Raw genomic sequence first — 19,857 nt, 5'->3', positions numbered from 1 at the left:
AACGTGTGAATTTATTGGACTATTTTTAAAAGTTGCAGATCTTGCTATGTAAGTGAATACATCTTACGTTTGAATATCTTATGCAAACGAAACCCGTCATATTCCTTATTGAACCTTTTGTTGACTTTGTTAGGGTTAACAAATATTTTCTTTCCGTTTTTTGTAGCGCCCCCTTTCTGGAAAGAACAACCTAAAGACACCGAAGCCGTGCATGGGCAGAGTGCGAGTCTTCACTGTGGAATTGGTGGCTATCCTAGACCAAAGATTACTTGGAAGAAGGCCTATGGTAGGCTAATCACTTTACTTTGTGTTGAAAAACCTAAAACACCTGTTGTTCAGAGCTGGCGATGATTTATTGTAGTAAAGGGCTTCTGATGCTTTGTTAGGCCTTTTTTGTTACTTGAATATCAGAATAAATTAAACGATAGCAAACCTAAGATGTAATTTTATATTCATGTGATAATTATTTAAAACTACAAGCAGCTACATCCTTTCATGCACCAGGCATGGGTTAGTGGTTCGTATGCTAAACTGTGAATCTGAGGGTTCATGGTTTGCATCTACTTGCCACAAAAATGCGCCTTGCACTTTGGGGCCGAAAGTGCATTATAAGAGTGATGGTCAAATCCCACTATTCGATTATAGTAACCAAACTAATGGAGGTGGGTGTTGTTGACTAGCTTCTTTTTTCTAGTCGGTCAATGCAAAATTAGATAGCCCTTATGTAGTATGACGTGAATTTCTGAGACAAACAACAAAATCTGTTGTTAACTGTATACGATAAGTCATCTCATGTATTCATTGCTAATCGGCTGTAGTTAACACAGTTTTTATTTCAAACGCGTAACAAGTTAAAACGTTTTGATAGTGTGAGTTGGATGTGGTTGTTGATACAGTTTCTAGTTTATTGTATTGCTGATTGTACATGGGCCAGTCTTAGTGAACTATGATTTATTTTAGTTTTATGATAAGTGCCAAAGTCTATAGCTGTAACTTGTTTTCAACAATTAATTCATTTAGTTTTATATAAACGTTACGTCATTCTTAATATCAGAAATAAATGACCTCATAACACTAAAAATGTTTTTATTTAATTAGATACTCAACCTTTCACTTTACAGCTTCTTCAGGAGTGTTCCTCTAAAATACAAACCATAACTGACAGTGCGCTACAGAAATTAAATAATCATAGCCTTTGTTGAAAAAATATTTTAGTCTGCAACTAAAAGTGTTATTGGAATTTTCAGTAATGTTTCTTTTCTCAACAGGAACCCAGTCCAAAGATTTTCTCGTTGTCCATAACGAATACAAGAAGACTATCTTGGAGAATGGGACACTGGTAATCGACAGTTTGAAGGAGGCAGATGAAGGGGTGTATACTTGCGAAGCTGAGAATGGTGTGGGTGAAGGAATTCAGGCCACTGTCCGACTTTCTGTACACGGTAAGGTCAGGATTCAGACTTCATTTTGTATTGATGGCAGGGCTATTCTTACAGGGTTTGATATTAGTAGAGGAATATGCTCATAATTACACTTACATTCCCATACTACTAATACTTGCATACCTGTTGTCAGCAGCATTAAATACTGAGGTATACTGTATTGATGGAGACTTAAGGATTCACTCCTATGAATTTCAAGTGGTCCATTTTTCTTTCTTGCATTATTGTTGGGAAGGGGCTGTAATTTGAAATTTGATAGCTTTTGAGGTAGTTCATTAATGATTTTCTCAGATTGTACGTGAAGATAAAAATGTCATTCTGTTATTGTCCACATGTAGAATTGTTAAGGTGAAACACTTAGGATATGAAATTGTCAACAGTGAATTTAGGTAAATGTGGCCAAAGATAAAATATCTAACTTAGACATTAGAAAATGGAGATTCTTGGCATTCAAAAAACATTATGGTTCACTTAGTTTGTTAATGAAACTAATGTAAGTCAACTATCGGTGAACAACACAAGCTTGTTGTTTAGCAACATGATTTTTTCAGAGCTTGTAATTTTTTTGATGCTGTGATTAGAAACATTCTTGATACTCTAACTTCAGAATATTCATAGTTGTATTTCAAAGTGCATTCTCCGCCAACAACTTAAAATTCAGACAGTCATCCTCAAATATAAGCTTCAGACCAGATGAAAGGCAAACCGCTAGAAGCACCCACCACCTATGACGTGGCTACTCTTGACCGAGTAGCAGGATTGACTGTCACAATTATAACACTCCAATAATTTAATATGTATAGAATATTCTGTGGCATATTGCTTCTCAATCCTTGGATCTGTTTTATCAGTGATTATAAATGTGTACTGCAACATTGGATATAGTGTATGATACAGTGGAATGTTATCCTGGCTCGTGACTAGAGCCATGCCGTCTGTTTTGCCCGTGAGACTGTGAATCAGCAGAGTAAATATAACCTTGGGAGGTCCAACAATGGTAGGTCAACATGTTCAGGATCATCACAACAATGATGCTACTCACACCAACAACCAAGCAACACCCAGCCAACAACTATTAATGCAATTTATATATACACATTTAAATTTTTATTTTAAGTTATTTTATTTCATATAATGTGTCCTTTCTTGTGTAATTTGTAGATTTTTATATAACATTAATTATTGTCTCCACCTGTTTGAGTTAAAAGTAGTAACTGTCCAATATGCAAGTTCTATTAATCTATTAGCCCTTAAGTCAACTGTTATAACATCATAGTATTAACTGTCCAATATGCAAGTTCTATTAATCTCTTAGCCCTTAAGTCAACCGTTAAAACATCATAGTAGTAACTGTCCAATATGCAAGTTCTATTAATCTCTTAGCCCTTAAGTCAACCGTTAAAACATCATAGTAGTAACTGTCCAATATGCAAGTTCTATTAATCTATTAGCCTTTAAGTCAGCTGTAATAACATCATAGTAGTAACTGTCCAATATGCAAGTTCTGTTAATCTATTAGCTTTTAAGTCAGCCGTAATAACATCATAGTAATAACTGTCCAATATGCAAGTTCTATTAATTTATTAGCTTTAAGTCAGCCGTAACAACATCATAGTAATAACTGTCCAATATGCAAGTTCTATTAATCTATTAGCTTTAAGTCAGCCTATATAATCTGTGTTTTTTAAAAAAATGCAAGTTTACTTGATTATTGAAGGAACTTTCTCCTACAGCTCCACCTACAGTAACATCTGTAAAACGGAGGACGTCTGCAAAACGAGGAGAAACAGCAGTAATTGAATGTGAAATAACAGGGGAACAACCTTTATTAGTGTCTTGGGAAAAAGATGGAACAAAATTGACCATGCCTTTTACCAGGTGAGTAATTTATCACCACACCTGGCTAGATTAGTGAAAAAATGGAACAAAGTTGACTGTGCCTTTTACCAGGTGAGTAATTTCTTACCACACCTGGCTAGATTAGTGAAAAGATGGAACAAAGTTAACCTTACTTTTTACCAGGTGAGTAATTTCTCACTACACCTGGCTAGATTAGTGAAAAAATGGAACAAAGTTGACCATGCCTTTTACCAGGTAAGTAATTTCTCACCACACCTGACTAAATTAGTGAAAAGATGGATCAAAATTGACCATGCCTTTTACCAGGTGAGTAATTTCTCACCACACCTGGCTAGATTAGTGAAAAAATGGAACAAAGTTGACCATGCCTTTTACCAGGTAAGTAATTTCTCACCACACCTGGCTAGATTAGTGAAAAGGTGGATCAAAATTGACCATATCTTTTACCAGGTAAGTAATTTCTCACCACACCTGGCTAGATTAGTGAAAAGATGGATCAAAATTGACCGTGAATTTTACCAGGTAAGTAATTTCCCACAACACCTGGCTAGGTTTGTAAAGAAAAAGAGAATTGAAGATAACTATTCCTTTTACCAGGTGAGTAACTTCTCACTATAACTGGCTCTATTAATATTAAGCTTATGAGCGGTTTAAATATTTTACTTGTACAAGTTATTGAACGTATTATTTCTCATAAAATATGTTTTATTCTTACGTCAAAGTGCTGGTTTAAGTTGTGTTTGACGTACACACCCGCTATTGTAATTTTGCTGTTGGTTAAATCGATTGAACGTGAAAACAGAATTCGATTTTTCAACGTTAGGGTCGATTTGCCAAATGGTAGTGTTTACACATGCATTCGTGCGTTTCTTTTTTGGCTGTTATCGAACTTTTTAAAAATATTTTTGTTTGCGATACATACTATAGATAACACGAAGTGTTCATACCTGGCTTCTAAGATGGTTTTGAAACTTTGCATTTAAATATATATATATAATTTGAAGTCTTAAAGCTAGCGTGCCCGACAGTGATTTAGCTGGGGAACTGAATTTTCTAGAAGTCGGCGACAAATTCAAATAACACGTAAAGTCTCCTGAACGAATCATGATAACTTCCATAAATCTTTATATACACTCAGTTTCACCCGTTTGGGACACAGTATTTGTGCTGGTATATGGGAACTTTGGGGTTTCATATGAGACAGATTTTAGGATTAAAGCTGTGTTTTATAAAGACGATAATTTGTGTACATAGGGTGGTGATTTTGAAGAAGTGGGATGTTTTATGACGTGGTAAACTTTATCGATTATCTTCAAGAATGTATAGGTTAACTATATATATTAATTTCAGTAGAGATATCTAAAACAAGTCTATGACCGCATATTTTCTTCGTTCCTGCCAAATATTGTTTACATTCGTATGTAATTTTCTGAATATTGTAAAATAAAACAGGTACACGTGTTGAAGCACTCAGCGGGCATATCGTTGTAGTTTAAAGTAACGCGTGCGATATACCATCGTGATGAAACTAATGTTGATTTAAATCTAATCATTCTTCGCCAGAATAATATGGGTTTCTCTGCCTAGAATATTATATAATAGTATTTCATATGCACGTAGCATTCAACGAGGTTCTTCACTTTATACCAGAGTTCATTAAGTCAGCTAGGATACAACATACTATGGCTTAGTTTATATATATGATGTATATCTGTCATTTGTTGGGCCAGTGAAAAAAAAATTGTGTGATTTCAATGATCCTCGGGTATATTATGATGTAATATTAGTTGTAAGTGTAATGTTTCCCTTGCTAACTGTCCCTAAGTTATGCAAGTTTTGTATTATTCTTTCACTTGTCTAAATATGACTCCCCTTCTCTCTGTTTGTTTATTTTTAGTTCTGGCATGGCCTGGTGGCTAGGGCACTTGAATTGCAATATGCGAGCCGCAGGTTCGTATCCTGTCACCGAACATGCGTACCCTTTCAGCCGTGGGGTCGTTATAATGTGACGGTCAATCCAACTATTCGTTGGTAAAAAGAGTCATGCAAGAGTGGGTGGTGTCTAACTTCTAGCGCAGATAGCCCTTCTGTAGCTTTGAACGAAATTAAATACGTAAACAAATAATTTTAAGCTTTATGAAATCCCGCATCAAATTGTAGCCAGCTATCCTGCTGTTTTCCTATTAAATCTTTTGTTGATGGTTTGATTATTTTTCTGCCAAGGTTTGAGACGTACGAGGAAGCTAATGGTAAAGGTGTTAAGGCCACTCTGCTCATCAGCAATGTTCAACGTCGTGATCAGGGAAATTATCTATGCAGTGTTCAGAATGATTATGGAAGTGTGAAGGATGTCACGGCTCTAACAGTGCAAGGTAAGCTGGAAACCCATAAGTTCGTGTTATAACGGAAACATTGTAATTCAAAGCAAGACATTAAGAATTAGTTTAAATATTCGCTGAAACCATGCATTATATAACCAGAGACCAAAATAATCCACATTGTGAAACCTGAAACCTCTTCTAAAGTAAGGCATTTTTTCATGTTACCCTACGTTCAGGGCGTTGTGAAACCAGAAATGTTCTTCCAAAATAAGGGATTTTTTTTCATGTTATCCTACGTTCTGGGCGTTGTGAAACCAGAAACGGTCTTCCAAAGTAAGGTATTTTTTTCATGTTATCCTACGTTCTGGGCGTTGTGAAACCTGAAATGGTCTTCCAAAGTAAGGTATTTTTTTTCATGTTAACATACGTTCTGGGCGTTGTGAAACCAGAAATGGTCTTCCAAAATAAGGGATTTTTTTTCATGTTATCCTACGTTCTGGGCGTTGTGAAACCTGAAACGGTCTTCTAGAGTAAGGGATTTTTATGTTACCATACTATCAAGAGAAAAGCGTTCATTGTTTAAGATTATAGAAAACAAAAAACAATTTCAAGAGGTAGATAGCTTGCGCTCACCTGAAGTTAATATTAATTACAAACCTATTTATTTTAGGAGTTTTGGTTTTTCAAGTTTCTACTTGTACTAGTGACAATAGTTAATTCTACAGAATCATGAACAATGACAGTTATCGATAGACGATATTGTCTATAGTCAACTTACAGATTGACGAGATTCTGTTTTTAGTCAACATTATGCTGTTTATTTATGTAGAGCACTTGTGGAAATTAGGATATTAAAGTGCTTACAAAGCTGGTATAAATTAATTGAATATAATCTGCGTTTTTGACTTCATCATTCAAATTTCGTATATCCAATGTTTATGAAATTCTACCTATTTCTTTAAGAAAAATTCACTGAAAACTGTGATGAATAATAATTGGTGGTTTACATATAGCATATGTGTTTCATAAACCTTGACAAATGTTAAAACAGTTTTACAGATTGCGGACAAATCTAGGAAAATGCAATGAAACGCATTGGTTAGGTTTATATGGTAATAATTAGTTTTGATTATTTTAATGTATATGGCAAAGTAAGAACTGTTTTTATAGTACGTCACGTTGAACTACTGACTATATGAACGTAACAAAAGCCTTACTGTTATCGTCGATAATATTTAATAATTTGTCAGTTTATTTAGTCAATTTTTCTGTAGTTGTTTAACCGTTTATAATACCCACCCTGTTAAATCTTTAAACAGTCGTAGGTCACATAATCTGTGTCATAAAGCATTTTAACCATGAAAAAAAAATGTACAAACCTAATTTTGACAACCAGAAATAATGGTTATTTGTTGGCCTTCTCATTCACGCAGTGCACGTGCCCTTGAGGGCATTGAAACGCAGCTGCGCGACAAGTTATACGTCTACATCGTGTGTAACAACCAATAGAAAAACCCCATCGTTTGGGTTACCATTAGCAACATCTGCTAGAGCTAGCATGGGAAGAAGGAACAGAGGCAGCTGTGTGATGTGTTCAATAGAAGCCTCAAGGGACTCTCTACGTAGTGTAGTCACCTGTAAAAGACACTATTTCCATTACGATAAATACAAATTGTATATTATGAATCCACAATATAGAATGAGGAGTCTCAACCTTAACGTGCCCATGAAATTTAGTACAAAACCCATTACACTTTATAGTTTTATTAACTGAAAACCGCGAAAATGCCCTATCTCCCCATTATAAAAATGCCTCGCAGTGATCCGAATCAAATCTGGGAAGGACTGTCCCGCATTGACTTCCCATCATATGTAAATTTTCGTGTACAATGGTCTATTAGTTTTCGAGATACGGAAACTCGGACACACACACGGTCCCGATTGCAATACCCTCAACCCCTCCTCCTCCGGGGACGAGGGTAATGATATAATTTTGGGTCTTTTATAAATACAACCCTAAGAAATATCCTTATAAGTTCAGTAAATCATGAGTATCTTTAAAAACATCTAAACAGATTTAATGCTTTTGATAGTCCAGTAACAGTTGAATAATAGTTTTCACAAACGTACAACATATGGTTTGGTATGCTGCTGGCGCCATCTGTAGAACCATTGATAACTTTTTTTTGTATTTTAATTTTCCTTTAGTAAAACCATAAATATTACAATGAATTACATAACTTACGTTTTAGCTAACCAAGCTGAAACCACATTATGAACCAGTAAGGTTAAGTGGTGTTTTATATCGGATCTTTGATAGCTTGTCCTGCATGAAACATTTATGCTCTTGTAATAGGCATTCATCTTTTTGAATTGACAATGTTCCTGATGGTCAGCTTGCCAGCCCAACGTTCGAGATGAGGTGCTGATAAATTCTTTGTACTTTCATTTGTGGGCATGTTAATAGTGACAGTCAGTCCAATTTTCCAGTTCAAAGAATCAGACTTAGCCATTGTGGCAATGGATGCTAACATCTGGCTGCACTCCCTTTCTGGTTAGAATTCAAAATTAGGTTCATCTGTACCTGAATCGAAGGATGACAGTGGCCTAATCATTTAGTCTATGTGAGTGTAAGGTGAATTCAGATTTGAACTTCCAACACTATGTAGCTAGTCTTTTTTTCAACAGAACAACCCAAATATTCTTAACTTTTGCATCTACCAGGTGTAGTATAGTTAACTCTCAATTTTTACAACAGAAGATTTCATAAAAATAACAAAATATATATATATTTTTTTAAAATTAATGACATGATCTTTGTCAGGCTCTCTTCTAGTGTACAATTTTACATTTTATCGTTGTTTGTTTTGTATCTAAACTTTGCTATGTTTAGAACCGCCAGAAAGCCCGTCTGATGTTAAAGTAATCAGTGTCAACAGTCGCTCAGCGCAAGTGATATGGGGAGCACCTTCTGGCATCAGTACTTCAATTAAGCAATTTGTTATTATGTTTTGGAAGAACTCGAGTAAGTATTCCATGAAGTTTCAGTCATATGAGTGCTGAGTGTTTAAATACTTGCAGCTGTTAAATTTAGTTTTCATTTATTGTATTCAAAACAACATACATTTTTAAAACAAGTGACAAAATTAAAAGTGATTATTTGAGTATATTGCTCTTTGAGTGGTTTATATTTGATTCATAAGATAAGTTTCTATGTAAGATACTTACATCATAGCGTGGAAACTGTAATGTCATAAAAAAAGTAAAATAACTGAACTGTACACAGGAACTTTAACTAGTTAAGTGCATTAGATGCTGTGGGAATGATTGGTTTATAGTTTGGAAACAGTAAGTATTATTGAATAGTTTTCATGATGCTCTAAAAGTAAGTAACTTGTGTTTGTGATACTTGTGAAGAGAAATTATTGGGCAGTATTCTTGATGACTGTAGAGTAAATGATTAATTATTGGGCAGTGTTTTTATAATTGTGGAACAAATGATTAACTATTGGACAGTGTTCTTGATAATTGTAAAGTAGATGACAGTGTTTTTGATAATTGTGGAGTAGATGAGTAATTATTGGGAAGTATTCTTGATAATTGTGGAGTAGATGAGTAATTATTGGGAAGTGTTCTTGATGATTATGGAATAAATGATTAACTATTAGACAGTGTTCTTGATAATTGTGAAGTAGATGAGTAATTGTTCGTCAGTGTTCTTGATAATTGTGAAGTACATGTGTAATTTTTGGGCAGTGTTCTTGATAATTGTGAAGTACATGTGTAATTTTTGGGCAGTGTTCTTGATAATTATGGATTAAATGAGTAATTATTGGGAAGTGTTCTAGATAATTATGAAGTAAATGAGTAATTATTGGGCAGTATTTTTGATAATTATGGAGTAAATGAGTAATTATTGGGCAGTGTTCTTGATAATTATGGAGTAGATGAGTAATTATTGGGCAGTATTTTGATAATTATGGAGTAGATGAGTAATTGTTGGGCAGTGTTCTTGATAATTATGGAGTAGATGAGTAATTGTTGGGCAGTGTTATTGATTAGTATGAAGTAAATGAGTAATTATTGGGAAGTGTTCTTGATAATTATGAATTAAATGAGTAATTATTGGGTAGTATTATTAATAATTATGGAGTAGATGAGTTATTATAGGGCAGTATTCTTGATAATTGTGGAGATGAGTAACTATTAGGCAGTGTTTTTGATAATTGTGGAACAAATGATTAACTATTGGACAGTGTTCTTGATAATTGTGAAGTAGATGAGTAATTATTGGGCAGTGTTCTTGATAACTGGAATAAATGATTAACTATTGGACAGTGTTCTTGATAATTGTAAAGTAGATGAGTAATTATTGGACAGTGTTCTTGATAGTTGTGGAACAAATGATTAACTATTGGACAGTGATTGTGATAATTGTAAAGTAGATGAGTAATTATTGGACAGTGTTTTTGATAATTGTGGAATAAATGAGTAATTATTGGGCAGTGTTCTTGATAATTGTGGAACAAATGATTAACTATTGGACAGTGTTTTTGATAATTGTGGAATAAATGAGTAATTGTTGGGCAGTCTTCTTGATAATTATGGAGTAAATGAGTAATTATTTGGCAGTCTTCTTGGTGCTTTTTTAGTAGATGAGTGAGTTGTTATTGGGTAGAGTTCTTGATAGTTGTGGATTGAGCTATGTTACTGATAACTACAGAGTAATTAAAAATTGTACTTGATTGAAGGACATGAATAGTGTCAACTATAATTAAGTATGTGTTCTTCATCTTTATTATAGAAGTGTCTGGGAAGTTGCATCAAGTATCACTGACCAGTACAGAGACGTCCACTCTTCTCCGAGATCTTCAACCTGGAAATGAATACACTGTCCAACTCCTGGCAGAAAATGATGTAGGTAGGGGAGATCCCTCTGATCCTGTGACTTTTGAAACCAAAGAAGAAGGTGAGTTGAAATACAGAACAGAAACAAGCATTTAATCAACTATTAAAATGGATGTACATGTTTATGTATTTAACTACTGGAGGTGGATTTTAAGCTGGAAATGGTGATTCTGTATATATGCAAGGCTGGCACAACTGGGGTGCAGCACGTATTTACACAGGGCAGCAGGTTTTTTGGGGCATTATTGTGTAGAATGGCAGAATGGTGTGTGTGTGTGGGGGGGGGGGTAGGTGGCACAGTCAGCATTTATACAGATTGGCAGAACACGTTGTGCAGGCCCTGTATACATGAAACAATAAAACTAATCCACAACTTACTCTGTTTTGTTCACAAAAAAGTCAGAGTTAATGCTTGATGTATTTATTATACTTACCTTTAATATGTTAATATTCATTGTCATTTGCTTTAATAAATGAAACCAAAATGTAAAAGTAGTTCCATAGATTTTCAAACTAATTTTAATCAGCATTTATGTCCATGTTTTTTCTGTAGTATAGTTCCAAGTTCATTTAAATAGTGATAGTGAAAATAAGTATCACATGCATGCTGGTTTCAAGTCGCATTGTACCTATGTAAAAAATTACTAAAGTTTTTGTAACTCTGAGAAATAGGTTTGCTAATAGCAGTAAAATCTTTACAAAGCACATGTGATGTTTCATACAAACACATTGATGTAACACTAGTTGTATGCCTTCAGTTTGTTTATTAGTAAATGTAAAGAATATGGTTTCAGAACCAGAAGCTCCACCTGTTGACGTAGAAGTAGAGGCAGCTGATTCACATACACTTCAGATTTCATGGAAGGTATGTATTTCATTTCAATGTTGTTGTTTGTTTGTTTCATTATTGTACACGTAGTAAGTCAAGGTAGATAATTCAAATAATAGTAACTTTTTTATTCTTAATGGTATTTGGTTTCTGAAGTTTTATTATAATTAAACAAATTTAAGTTGTTGAAATGTTGAGTTATAGTACACAAGTGTATCTACATGATTTTACAGAAAATATTTTAAAAATTGTTAAAAATAATAATGCTGGCATATTACAAGAGTGATAATTTAATTTGTTCAGTGCCCTCTTTTGTTGAATTATTGGGTACCCATTTTAGCCACCACCTACAGACACATGGAATGGCCAGCTCAAGGGATACCATGTGGGCTACAAAGTAGAAGGGTCAGCTTCTCAACTAGCTTATGAGACTGTGATCAAAACCAACTTACGTGAAGAGAAGACACTTCTACGTAACTTGCGACCATCCACTAGATATTCTGTAGCAGTAAATGCTTTTAACAGTGCGGGTGATGGTCCAGCTTCGGAAGAAATTGTCACATCAACTCTTAATGGAGGTGTGTGTGAAGTGCTAAGTTATAGCAGCTTGTTGATTGCAGATTATTCATATTTATACAGAAATATCTATCTAGGCTTAAGACTGCTAGTCATTGTATTTTAAGTTTGGTTAGTGTGGTTTATATCATTATAATAGTTTCTATGTTGCTTCCAATTAAAAAGCTAACTTAGTGCAAGAAATGTTCAGATATTAATATATATTTATTATTTCCATTCTTCCAGATCCTCCTCAGTCTCCAGAGGTGAAAGTCAAGAATGTCTCCCAGACATCAGTCACTATCATGTGGTCACCACGTGTGAACTCAGACGCATCTGTGGAGCGTAAGTCGTGTTTCTTATTTGTTCAGAAAATGTATTTTGTCTATATGAAAATACCAGTAATATTCAACCTTTTGACACAGATTCAAGAATTAAATAACCATATATTTTGTTGTGGAAAGTGATTGTACTTACATAAGATCTATTTATACGTTAGTGCTAATCAAGACACACACCTGCAGGACACACTGTGTGTTATTAACAGGAGTGACAGTTGAGTGATTTTTCCACCTTCTGTAGATCAGATTGTGGTAATCCAAACTATCACGTATTTTCACTGGATGTGCTCTACTGGACTCTTACTTCACATACCAGTTTTCAAGGAAATCCATTAAGAAATACCTGAGATATAAAATTTTCAAATTTGATAGAGTTTATTCATTTTTTCTTCACACCAAAAGTATGGAAACTTTATTGATAGAAAAACATACTTAACTTTTGTGGATTTTTTTCAAATTTGGCAAACTGATAGATTTTTACAACCTACAATTATGAGTCTCATTTGGTATAAATATAAGCCACATAGAGGTTGATCAGATTTTGTACCAATCATTAAGGTAGAGGTTGATTGGAGTTTGTGCCAGTTGCTGATCTTATAATTTATGCTTGAGATGTGCACCCTGTAAATTTGTTTAAATACAAAGATAGAACACTATTTTCCATGAGTAAATTACTACTTAGCTTTTATTTACAATATAGTATAATAACAGCTATTTTTAAACGATTTAGTGTATCAAAAGGAGTTTGCTACACTTACACACACATATATGATGTTGTTTGGTCTTTTTTCCCCCTAAAATAGAGTATGTTCTGGAGTATGTTGACACCGATCAGAATAAACAAGAGTTTCATGCTCCAGGATCTCATAAAGAATACTGCATTGAGGGTTTGGAGAGTGGTCAACGTTACAGTATCCGTGTGGCAGCATACAATATGTTTGGACGTGGGGATTTCTCCCCATCTTTGGTAGTGATTACTGAGGGTAATGGTAAGTTAAAGTTTCAATTTTTTTTTACAAAAAGGAACTATTACGTGAGCTTTAGGTGTAACGTAAAGGGTAATAATAGCATTGTAATGGTTTCCTATTGTTGGCTGGGTTCTTTTGTGTTATTTATTAAAAATAATCCAAAGTCCAGTCAAATTAACAATAACAAAGACAATTTATTTTTTCTACTACAAGTTTTATAAGTTAACTAATGCTCACTGATAAGCCTAAGTTTGCTAATAACAGTTTCACTTTCTTGTTTTCTCATGTGTATCTATTTTTTTCATCCAAATTCACAAACTTGATATTCACAACACTGAACTAACTGGCTGACAGTAACAGATAAACTGACAAAAATGCAAACTAACAAAGATCAGTCATCGTCTACTCTAGATTAACTTTTTTTGTACTGCTCAAATCATTTCCTAAACTTTCAAGAAGATACTATTCATTAAGCCATGCACTCATCACGTGAACATCTTACCTCCCTCTAAAAGAACAATACAAATATTTTCTCATTCACACAAAGGTGTTCCATGAACTTCATGTATAACAGAGCATAATGTTAATTAACTATTTTCTTCTTGTTTTTTAAGCTTGAGCTTAAATTTTATCAAATAATTGTAAGATGTCTTTGTTGATATCATTCTATAATTATTAACTCTTTTAGCATGGGCCCGGTCCCTGCGACTGACCCTGTAACCATTTTGTACTTGTTAGTTTTCATGCTATAACTTTTAAATTACTAAGCAAATGTTAATGAAATTTGGCAGGTGAGTATACAAGTGGTGCTCTGAGAATGACGACTAGTGTCTGTTGAAACATCAAGTAGTTTTACACTTAATTTGACTGGTATATATTTCTAATCACTGATATAGTTTTATAGTTCATATCTTTCTACTGTTTTTCACCCCTTCTTACCTAGATATATCTTGTTTCTCCCAGCCAGGGTTCCTGGTTATGAACCCATTGTTCACGAGACACCTTTCTACTTCCGTCTGTATTTTGTTATTCCTGTTGTCGCCTCAGTCACTGTTATTTTGTGTGTGATTGTTGTAGCTTGGGCTTGCCTGAAGAGGGCACATTACATTGAAGGTAAGGGATTTTTAAAATACTAAAACATTTTATTTCCTGTGAGAATAATTATTTATTCCCCATGTCCAGAACATAAAAGTAATAATACCTTTATGAACAAATAGTTTTACATTTTACACTGTTTTAGAGTGTGTAATTTTTTACTTCAGTGGATTGTACTGAAGATGTTGTGTAAATGTTGTATTCATTTGTAGGGCGAAAAGCACAGTTGTACGTTAGCTACCAGCAACGCCTGACATACGTTCCTCCATCAGAGATTTCCCGTGATAGCCGTGCTGTGGATGCCGCTTACGATATTCCGTGGGATGTTCCTAATGGTGGGGGCAGCATGGTAATATCATAAAGTTTTGTTGGTTTATTATAGCAGCTAATGTTTGGATACAAATTAATGGAGACCTGCATATTTGTTTACAATTTACTGTTCGTCAGAACAAAAAAAATCTTAAGAGTACGTTTTGAAATAACTCTGATTGTTGAAGTGGCAAGTGTTTTAAGTTTATAGGTAACTTTGATAGTAAAGTTATCTTATTTGTTGCAGATAACATAAATGGATAGAAGAATCAGCATAAAAAGGTAAAGCAATAAAAGTGAAACTCGTGAACTAGCATGCATGACAGTCCCTTACATAATCATACATTTTCACAACATCACCTAGTTGAAAGCACTTTCATCCAACTATGTAAAGAGTTAAAGACCTATGGAAGATAATAAATAAATTTTTAATTTGCACTTTCAAAATGTGGATTTTATAAATTTAAAAACTCTTAAAAAGTTAATTTCTTGTCAGAAAATTGGGCACAATTTTCAATGAAGTTAGAGAAACTTTGATAAGATTTTATTACGGTTTGCTATATTTAGGTATGATAATGGTATGAGATTAAGATTTGAAATCAAAAACATTTGCTAACTGTTTGTACCTTGTCATGTGTAGACACAAATTAACCCACATAGGATTGTATAGGACCCCCTACAGAGTATTCTAGGACCCCCACAAGACTGCATAGGACCAAATTTATTCACAATACAGCAAAAGTATTATAATTTCCAAGAAATTTATCAAAATATCACTACATAGGACTGTACAAGATACAAGTAAAGAAAAAAATTATGTAGGGATGATGTAAATGCCATCCCTACTATATTGTTTGCATTGTTTTTGAAGGATTGATATTAAACATCCATACATTAACTTCCTTTTTTTGAACAGTTTTTCTTTACTTGTTTTTTTTAATGTAGTATTTCGGTAGACATAGGAAGGTTATACTTATAACCAAATTCTAAGTAGTATGAGGTTCCAACTTTATTGTTTATCTATTATTGGCTGGTTATTCCTGTTTCAACCCCGTACTTAAGTGTTTTAACAGGAACACCATAGGCATTACTACCACCTGCCTGATAAATATAACTACATAAAGCCATATAGGATATAAATATCATTGACTAGCACCCCTGTGCTACTACGTAAGAGCATTTTTGATAAAAATTGGTCAAAATATATGATTAAATATTTAGAAATATTTAGCATATATTAGAGACTGACGTTTTCATAGACACCTCCGAAGTAGTTGTTGCTTTTGAAATCATAGGACATATTAAAGACAATGCAGTTACTAAATAGAAACTTACTTAGTTAGAAATTGTCAAAATGTATCACCAGAAAGTTACATGTTTACCAATGTTTAGCAGAAATCAGAGATTTATGTTTTATAATTACAGCTAATGTAACTTGCTATCAAAATCATTGGTGCATCATATATTTCAAGATGTAAGACATCTTTCCACATGGAAGTGAGAGAACAAATGTGCCACATGCAGTTTGTGTGTCATTACTTAACTGACTACATTATGTAAGAACTGTGTCATAGTGTTTATGTATATACTTACTTATTAGTCTATTTTAATGGTTATTTTACTAGCATTCATTATTAGAAACTTTTATGTATGTACTTAGTATGTAGTGTATTTTGATTACACAAGAGGAAAATAAATGATTAGTTTCGTAAGTAATTATTGCTTAGTGTATTTTTGCATAGTTTTCTATGTAATTAGTGTATTTTTTGCTTAGTTATTGTATGTAATTGTTGCTTAGTGTATTTTTTGCTTAGTTCTTGTATGTAACTTGTTGTTTAGTGTATTTTTTGCATACCTAGTTTTGAATATTAGTAAAAGTAAAACTTAACTAAATTTGGTCTTAAATATTAATATGCATGTTCTATGTGGTGGTATGACCACAATGCTGTTGGGGGATTTTTTTATAAGTGTGTGAGGAATTATTATACATTTTGCTATTTTGTGACTAAATGTAGTCTTATGCAGTCATATCGAGGTCCTGTGGAGTCCCATATGGTCGTTTGGTAGGGATCCATGTGGTAGATACAGTAATTATTAGGACCCTATAAAACCTTTAAAAGTACAACCAACTGAGATATGCTTTTCAAATATCTTTGCAAACTAGAAATATAATATTATATTACGTTTAGCTTTACTTATTTAATAATTACATTCAAGGTAAACAACACAAAAAAGTTTCAAAATTAAAAAACTCCTCAAAATATTAAAACATTGCATCATCATCTATTAACTAGTAAAGATCATTTAGCAAAAATCTACAGTTTTTCAATATTTTAATATCTTCATTTCTCCTACTATGTATGACCTTCAATTTTCCAAGTAGACTATAATTTGTTACAGAAGTTAGTACTGGATTCCTTGGATGTAGCACGGTTAGCAAATGCATTGATGTCATCAACAGTTGGTGTTATTTTGTAACCCTAATTCAAGATTTAAAAAAATATTTTGAGTGTGTTTGCAAGTTATTTTACACACACAGTTTGATGTTTTCCCTAACTTCACTATTAATAGAAAACACTCAACACTTGCCACTTTCCTGCTACAAATTGACAAGCATCTGTTATTTATTTTTTATGAGATTGAATGAATTTTGTTGTGCTGTATTTTCATCTGTGTTGAAAGTCTTGTGTGTTTTGTGGCCTGTTTTTTTTTTTGTGTTACAGCATGTTTGAATTAAAACTTTGCTGAAATTAAATGATCAATCATAGCATGTGATAGTCATAGGTTTGTATGGATCATAATTTTATGATCAGCACAATAGTCCAATTAAACTGAAAAATTACACTTCACATGGCACCATAAGTTTGTTAGAAAGTTTAGAGTTTTGAGCTAGTTATTCCTCAGATTATTCAGTTATATTGTTGATTATTTTGCAAGTTAAAACTGTGTTAAGTTTCTTATTCTTGCTTTATTTTATCTTTCAGGGAAGAGACAGATCTAGCTATGTGAAACTAAAGCAAGGTCAGAACTATGTGTGATAAAAAAACAAAACAAAGCTCTTAATTTGCTTTCATTTTAATTGTGATTTAAGCTAAATCCTGAACTGTGCAGACCTAAGTGGATTCCAAGATCTGCCTTAGTGTGCATTTAACCATGTAAGTGTGTGAATGATAAGGCAGAATTGACAAGATTTTTTATAAGCTTAGTGGATAGTTTTGCATAGTGTTTCCATTTTATATAACTTGTATCACATTGAAGTAGAATGCTAGGGTTTTAGAGAATTTACCAAAATACTGTTATAATTTCTTTCTCAGTAATGTCAAATGAAGTTAGATAATGTTTTGGAAACAAGCATGCATCAGAGTAAAGATGTATAGTCATTCTTTTACTCCAAGCTCAGTGTACACCATATTTATTTAAAAATTGGGAATAGAGCTGTGAAGTTCACAGACGAGTGAGTAAGTAGTGATTTTTCTTTTTACCCAGAATCTTAGTTGAGGAGGTAGAGAGTAGCATATTCAGAATGTATCAACATGCAAGGGTTGTAGCATGTTTTGTTTGTATCCACATGAAATGGTTTTAATTGTTTTTAACACCACAGAATAGCAGTAGTATTAAGTAATGCTGTGTCATGCATGACAGAAGAGATTGTTTATGATGATGAGAACAGTCCCTATAAAAATGATGATAATGAGAACATGACTGTTAACTTGGGATAGTTGGGTTAGAATCAGTTTGCTAGTTAGGTCAACTCATTTGTCATTCTGATTAAATAAAGACTTATGTTTTTCATGAACAAATTATGAAAAGAATTAACATAATATCAGTAATAACTCTTGTTTTTCTGGATAATGCCTTTTTTGTAACATTTGTTTTTAATATGGACTGTTACTTCCTTATTGTGGGTGCCACTACTGCTTTTTCTTTTTAACTATGTGATTTGCATAATTTTTACTCAGATGCTATTGGAACAGCTAATACTCATTATATGTTACTGAGGAGATATGTATTACAAAATATTATTATACACTTCCAAAAATACATAATAATGGATGTCATAGTTCAAGTATCCTACTTTTGAAACACTCCTGTACACACCAAACATAAAGAAACAGACTATGACTCGTGATACAATAAACTTTGACCATGGTTAAACACTCATTGCCATTTTTGATGAAAGTGTAGAACACTCATCATCAGTAGATCTGACTTAGTAATTGAAGATCAAGTCATCTTGTTGCATGCTCATATGCAAATTCAATTTTTTGAAATATTTTATTTAAAAAAATGTCTTTGGGTGGGATTACTTGATGTACCAACCTTCTGCCTCCCAGTAAGTCTACAGATTTATGACGCTAAAAAATGGGTTTTGATATCTGTGGTGAGAAAAGCACAGATAACCCATTGTGTTTAACCAACCAACCAACTTCATTAGTATTTGATCAACCTACAGCTTCATAAGTACAACACTTATAGTTATACTAACTTTAAGGAACAGGTTTCAAGCATGTTTCTAACAGTCGTATACAACAACCAACCAACTTCCTTAGTATCTGATCAACCTACAGCTTCTTAAGTACAACATTCATCAACCTTTTTAGTTATATTAGCATTAAGGAACAGGTTTCAAGCATGTTTCTAACAGTTGTATACAACAACCAACCAACTTCCTTAATATCTGATTAACCTACAGCTTCTTAAGTACAACATTCGTCAACCTTTTTAGTTATATTAGCATTAAGGAACAGGTTTCAAGCTTGTTTCTAACAGTTGTTTACAACAACCAACCAACTTCCTTAGTATCTGATCAACCTACAGCTTCTTAAGTACAACATACGTCAACCTTTGTAGTTATACCAATATTAAGGAACAGGTTTCAAGCTTGTTGCTAACAGTTTCTTTTGCCTTATGACATATTTATTTTTATACCAATTGGTGTATCTTGAAATTTTATTGTAAGTGTAAACTTTGTGGACCCATTGATATATAATATTATTTATGTTATATTTGTTTTCTAAGTTGTGCACAGGGATGTGTGGACTAATTTTGCTGGTTAAAGTGTGCACTACAACTGGACAGTTACTTGATACAGATCCACACATTCATCTCATTAATTTGTCTTGCTGTAGTTTGAATATTGAGTTGTGCAGGTGTGAGAGTCATGAATATTGTGGCCACATATTAATTATGGATTGTTTTGATGACTTTTGTTGAGTCAAAATATTAGTG

At 33.4% G+C, this 19,857-nt stretch overlaps 1 protein-coding gene across 17 annotated transcripts in view; it reads left to right on the top strand.

Annotated features, from left to right (window-relative positions):
- Positions 1-19,155, top strand: part of LOC106462830 (Down syndrome cell adhesion molecule-like protein Dscam2) — a 70,317-nt gene extending 51,162 nt beyond the window's left edge. For 16 of the 17 annotated variants that reach the window (XM_022390211.1, XM_022390221.1, XM_022390222.1 and 13 more), the window contains 13 exons: positions 167-286; positions 1,269-1,442; positions 3,176-3,320; positions 5,526-5,674; positions 8,517-8,648; positions 10,428-10,592; positions 11,326-11,396; positions 11,701-11,938; positions 12,162-12,260; positions 13,060-13,245; positions 14,188-14,337; positions 14,532-14,668; positions 17,613-19,155. In XM_022390211.1, the coding sequence (XP_022245919.1) occupies positions 167-286; positions 1,269-1,442; positions 3,176-3,320; positions 5,526-5,674; positions 8,517-8,648; positions 10,428-10,592; positions 11,326-11,396; positions 11,701-11,938; positions 12,162-12,260; positions 13,060-13,245; positions 14,188-14,337; positions 14,532-14,668; positions 17,613-17,666 (1,820 nt within the window). In that variant the 3' untranslated portion in view covers positions 17,667-19,155. Of the gene's footprint in view, positions 1-166; positions 287-1,268; positions 1,443-3,175; positions 3,321-5,525; positions 5,675-8,516; positions 8,649-10,427; positions 10,593-11,325; positions 11,397-11,700; positions 11,939-12,161; positions 12,261-13,059; positions 13,246-14,187; positions 14,338-14,531; positions 14,669-14,875; positions 14,911-17,612 lie in introns of all 17 variants that reach the window. The other variant, XM_022390209.1, reaches the window with a different exon arrangement.
- The last annotated feature ends 702 nt before the right edge of the window (positions 19,156-19,857 follow it).

Source organism: Limulus polyphemus, unplaced genomic scaffold (genome assembly GCF_000517525.1).
Source record: "Limulus polyphemus unplaced genomic scaffold, Limulus_polyphemus-2.1.2 Scaffold1262, whole genome shotgun sequence".
NCBI classification, from domain to species: domain Eukaryota; kingdom Metazoa; phylum Arthropoda; class Merostomata; order Xiphosura; family Limulidae; genus Limulus; species Limulus polyphemus.
Note: the sequence above shows the minus strand (reverse complement) of the source record. Positions and strands in the feature narration are given on the sequence as shown.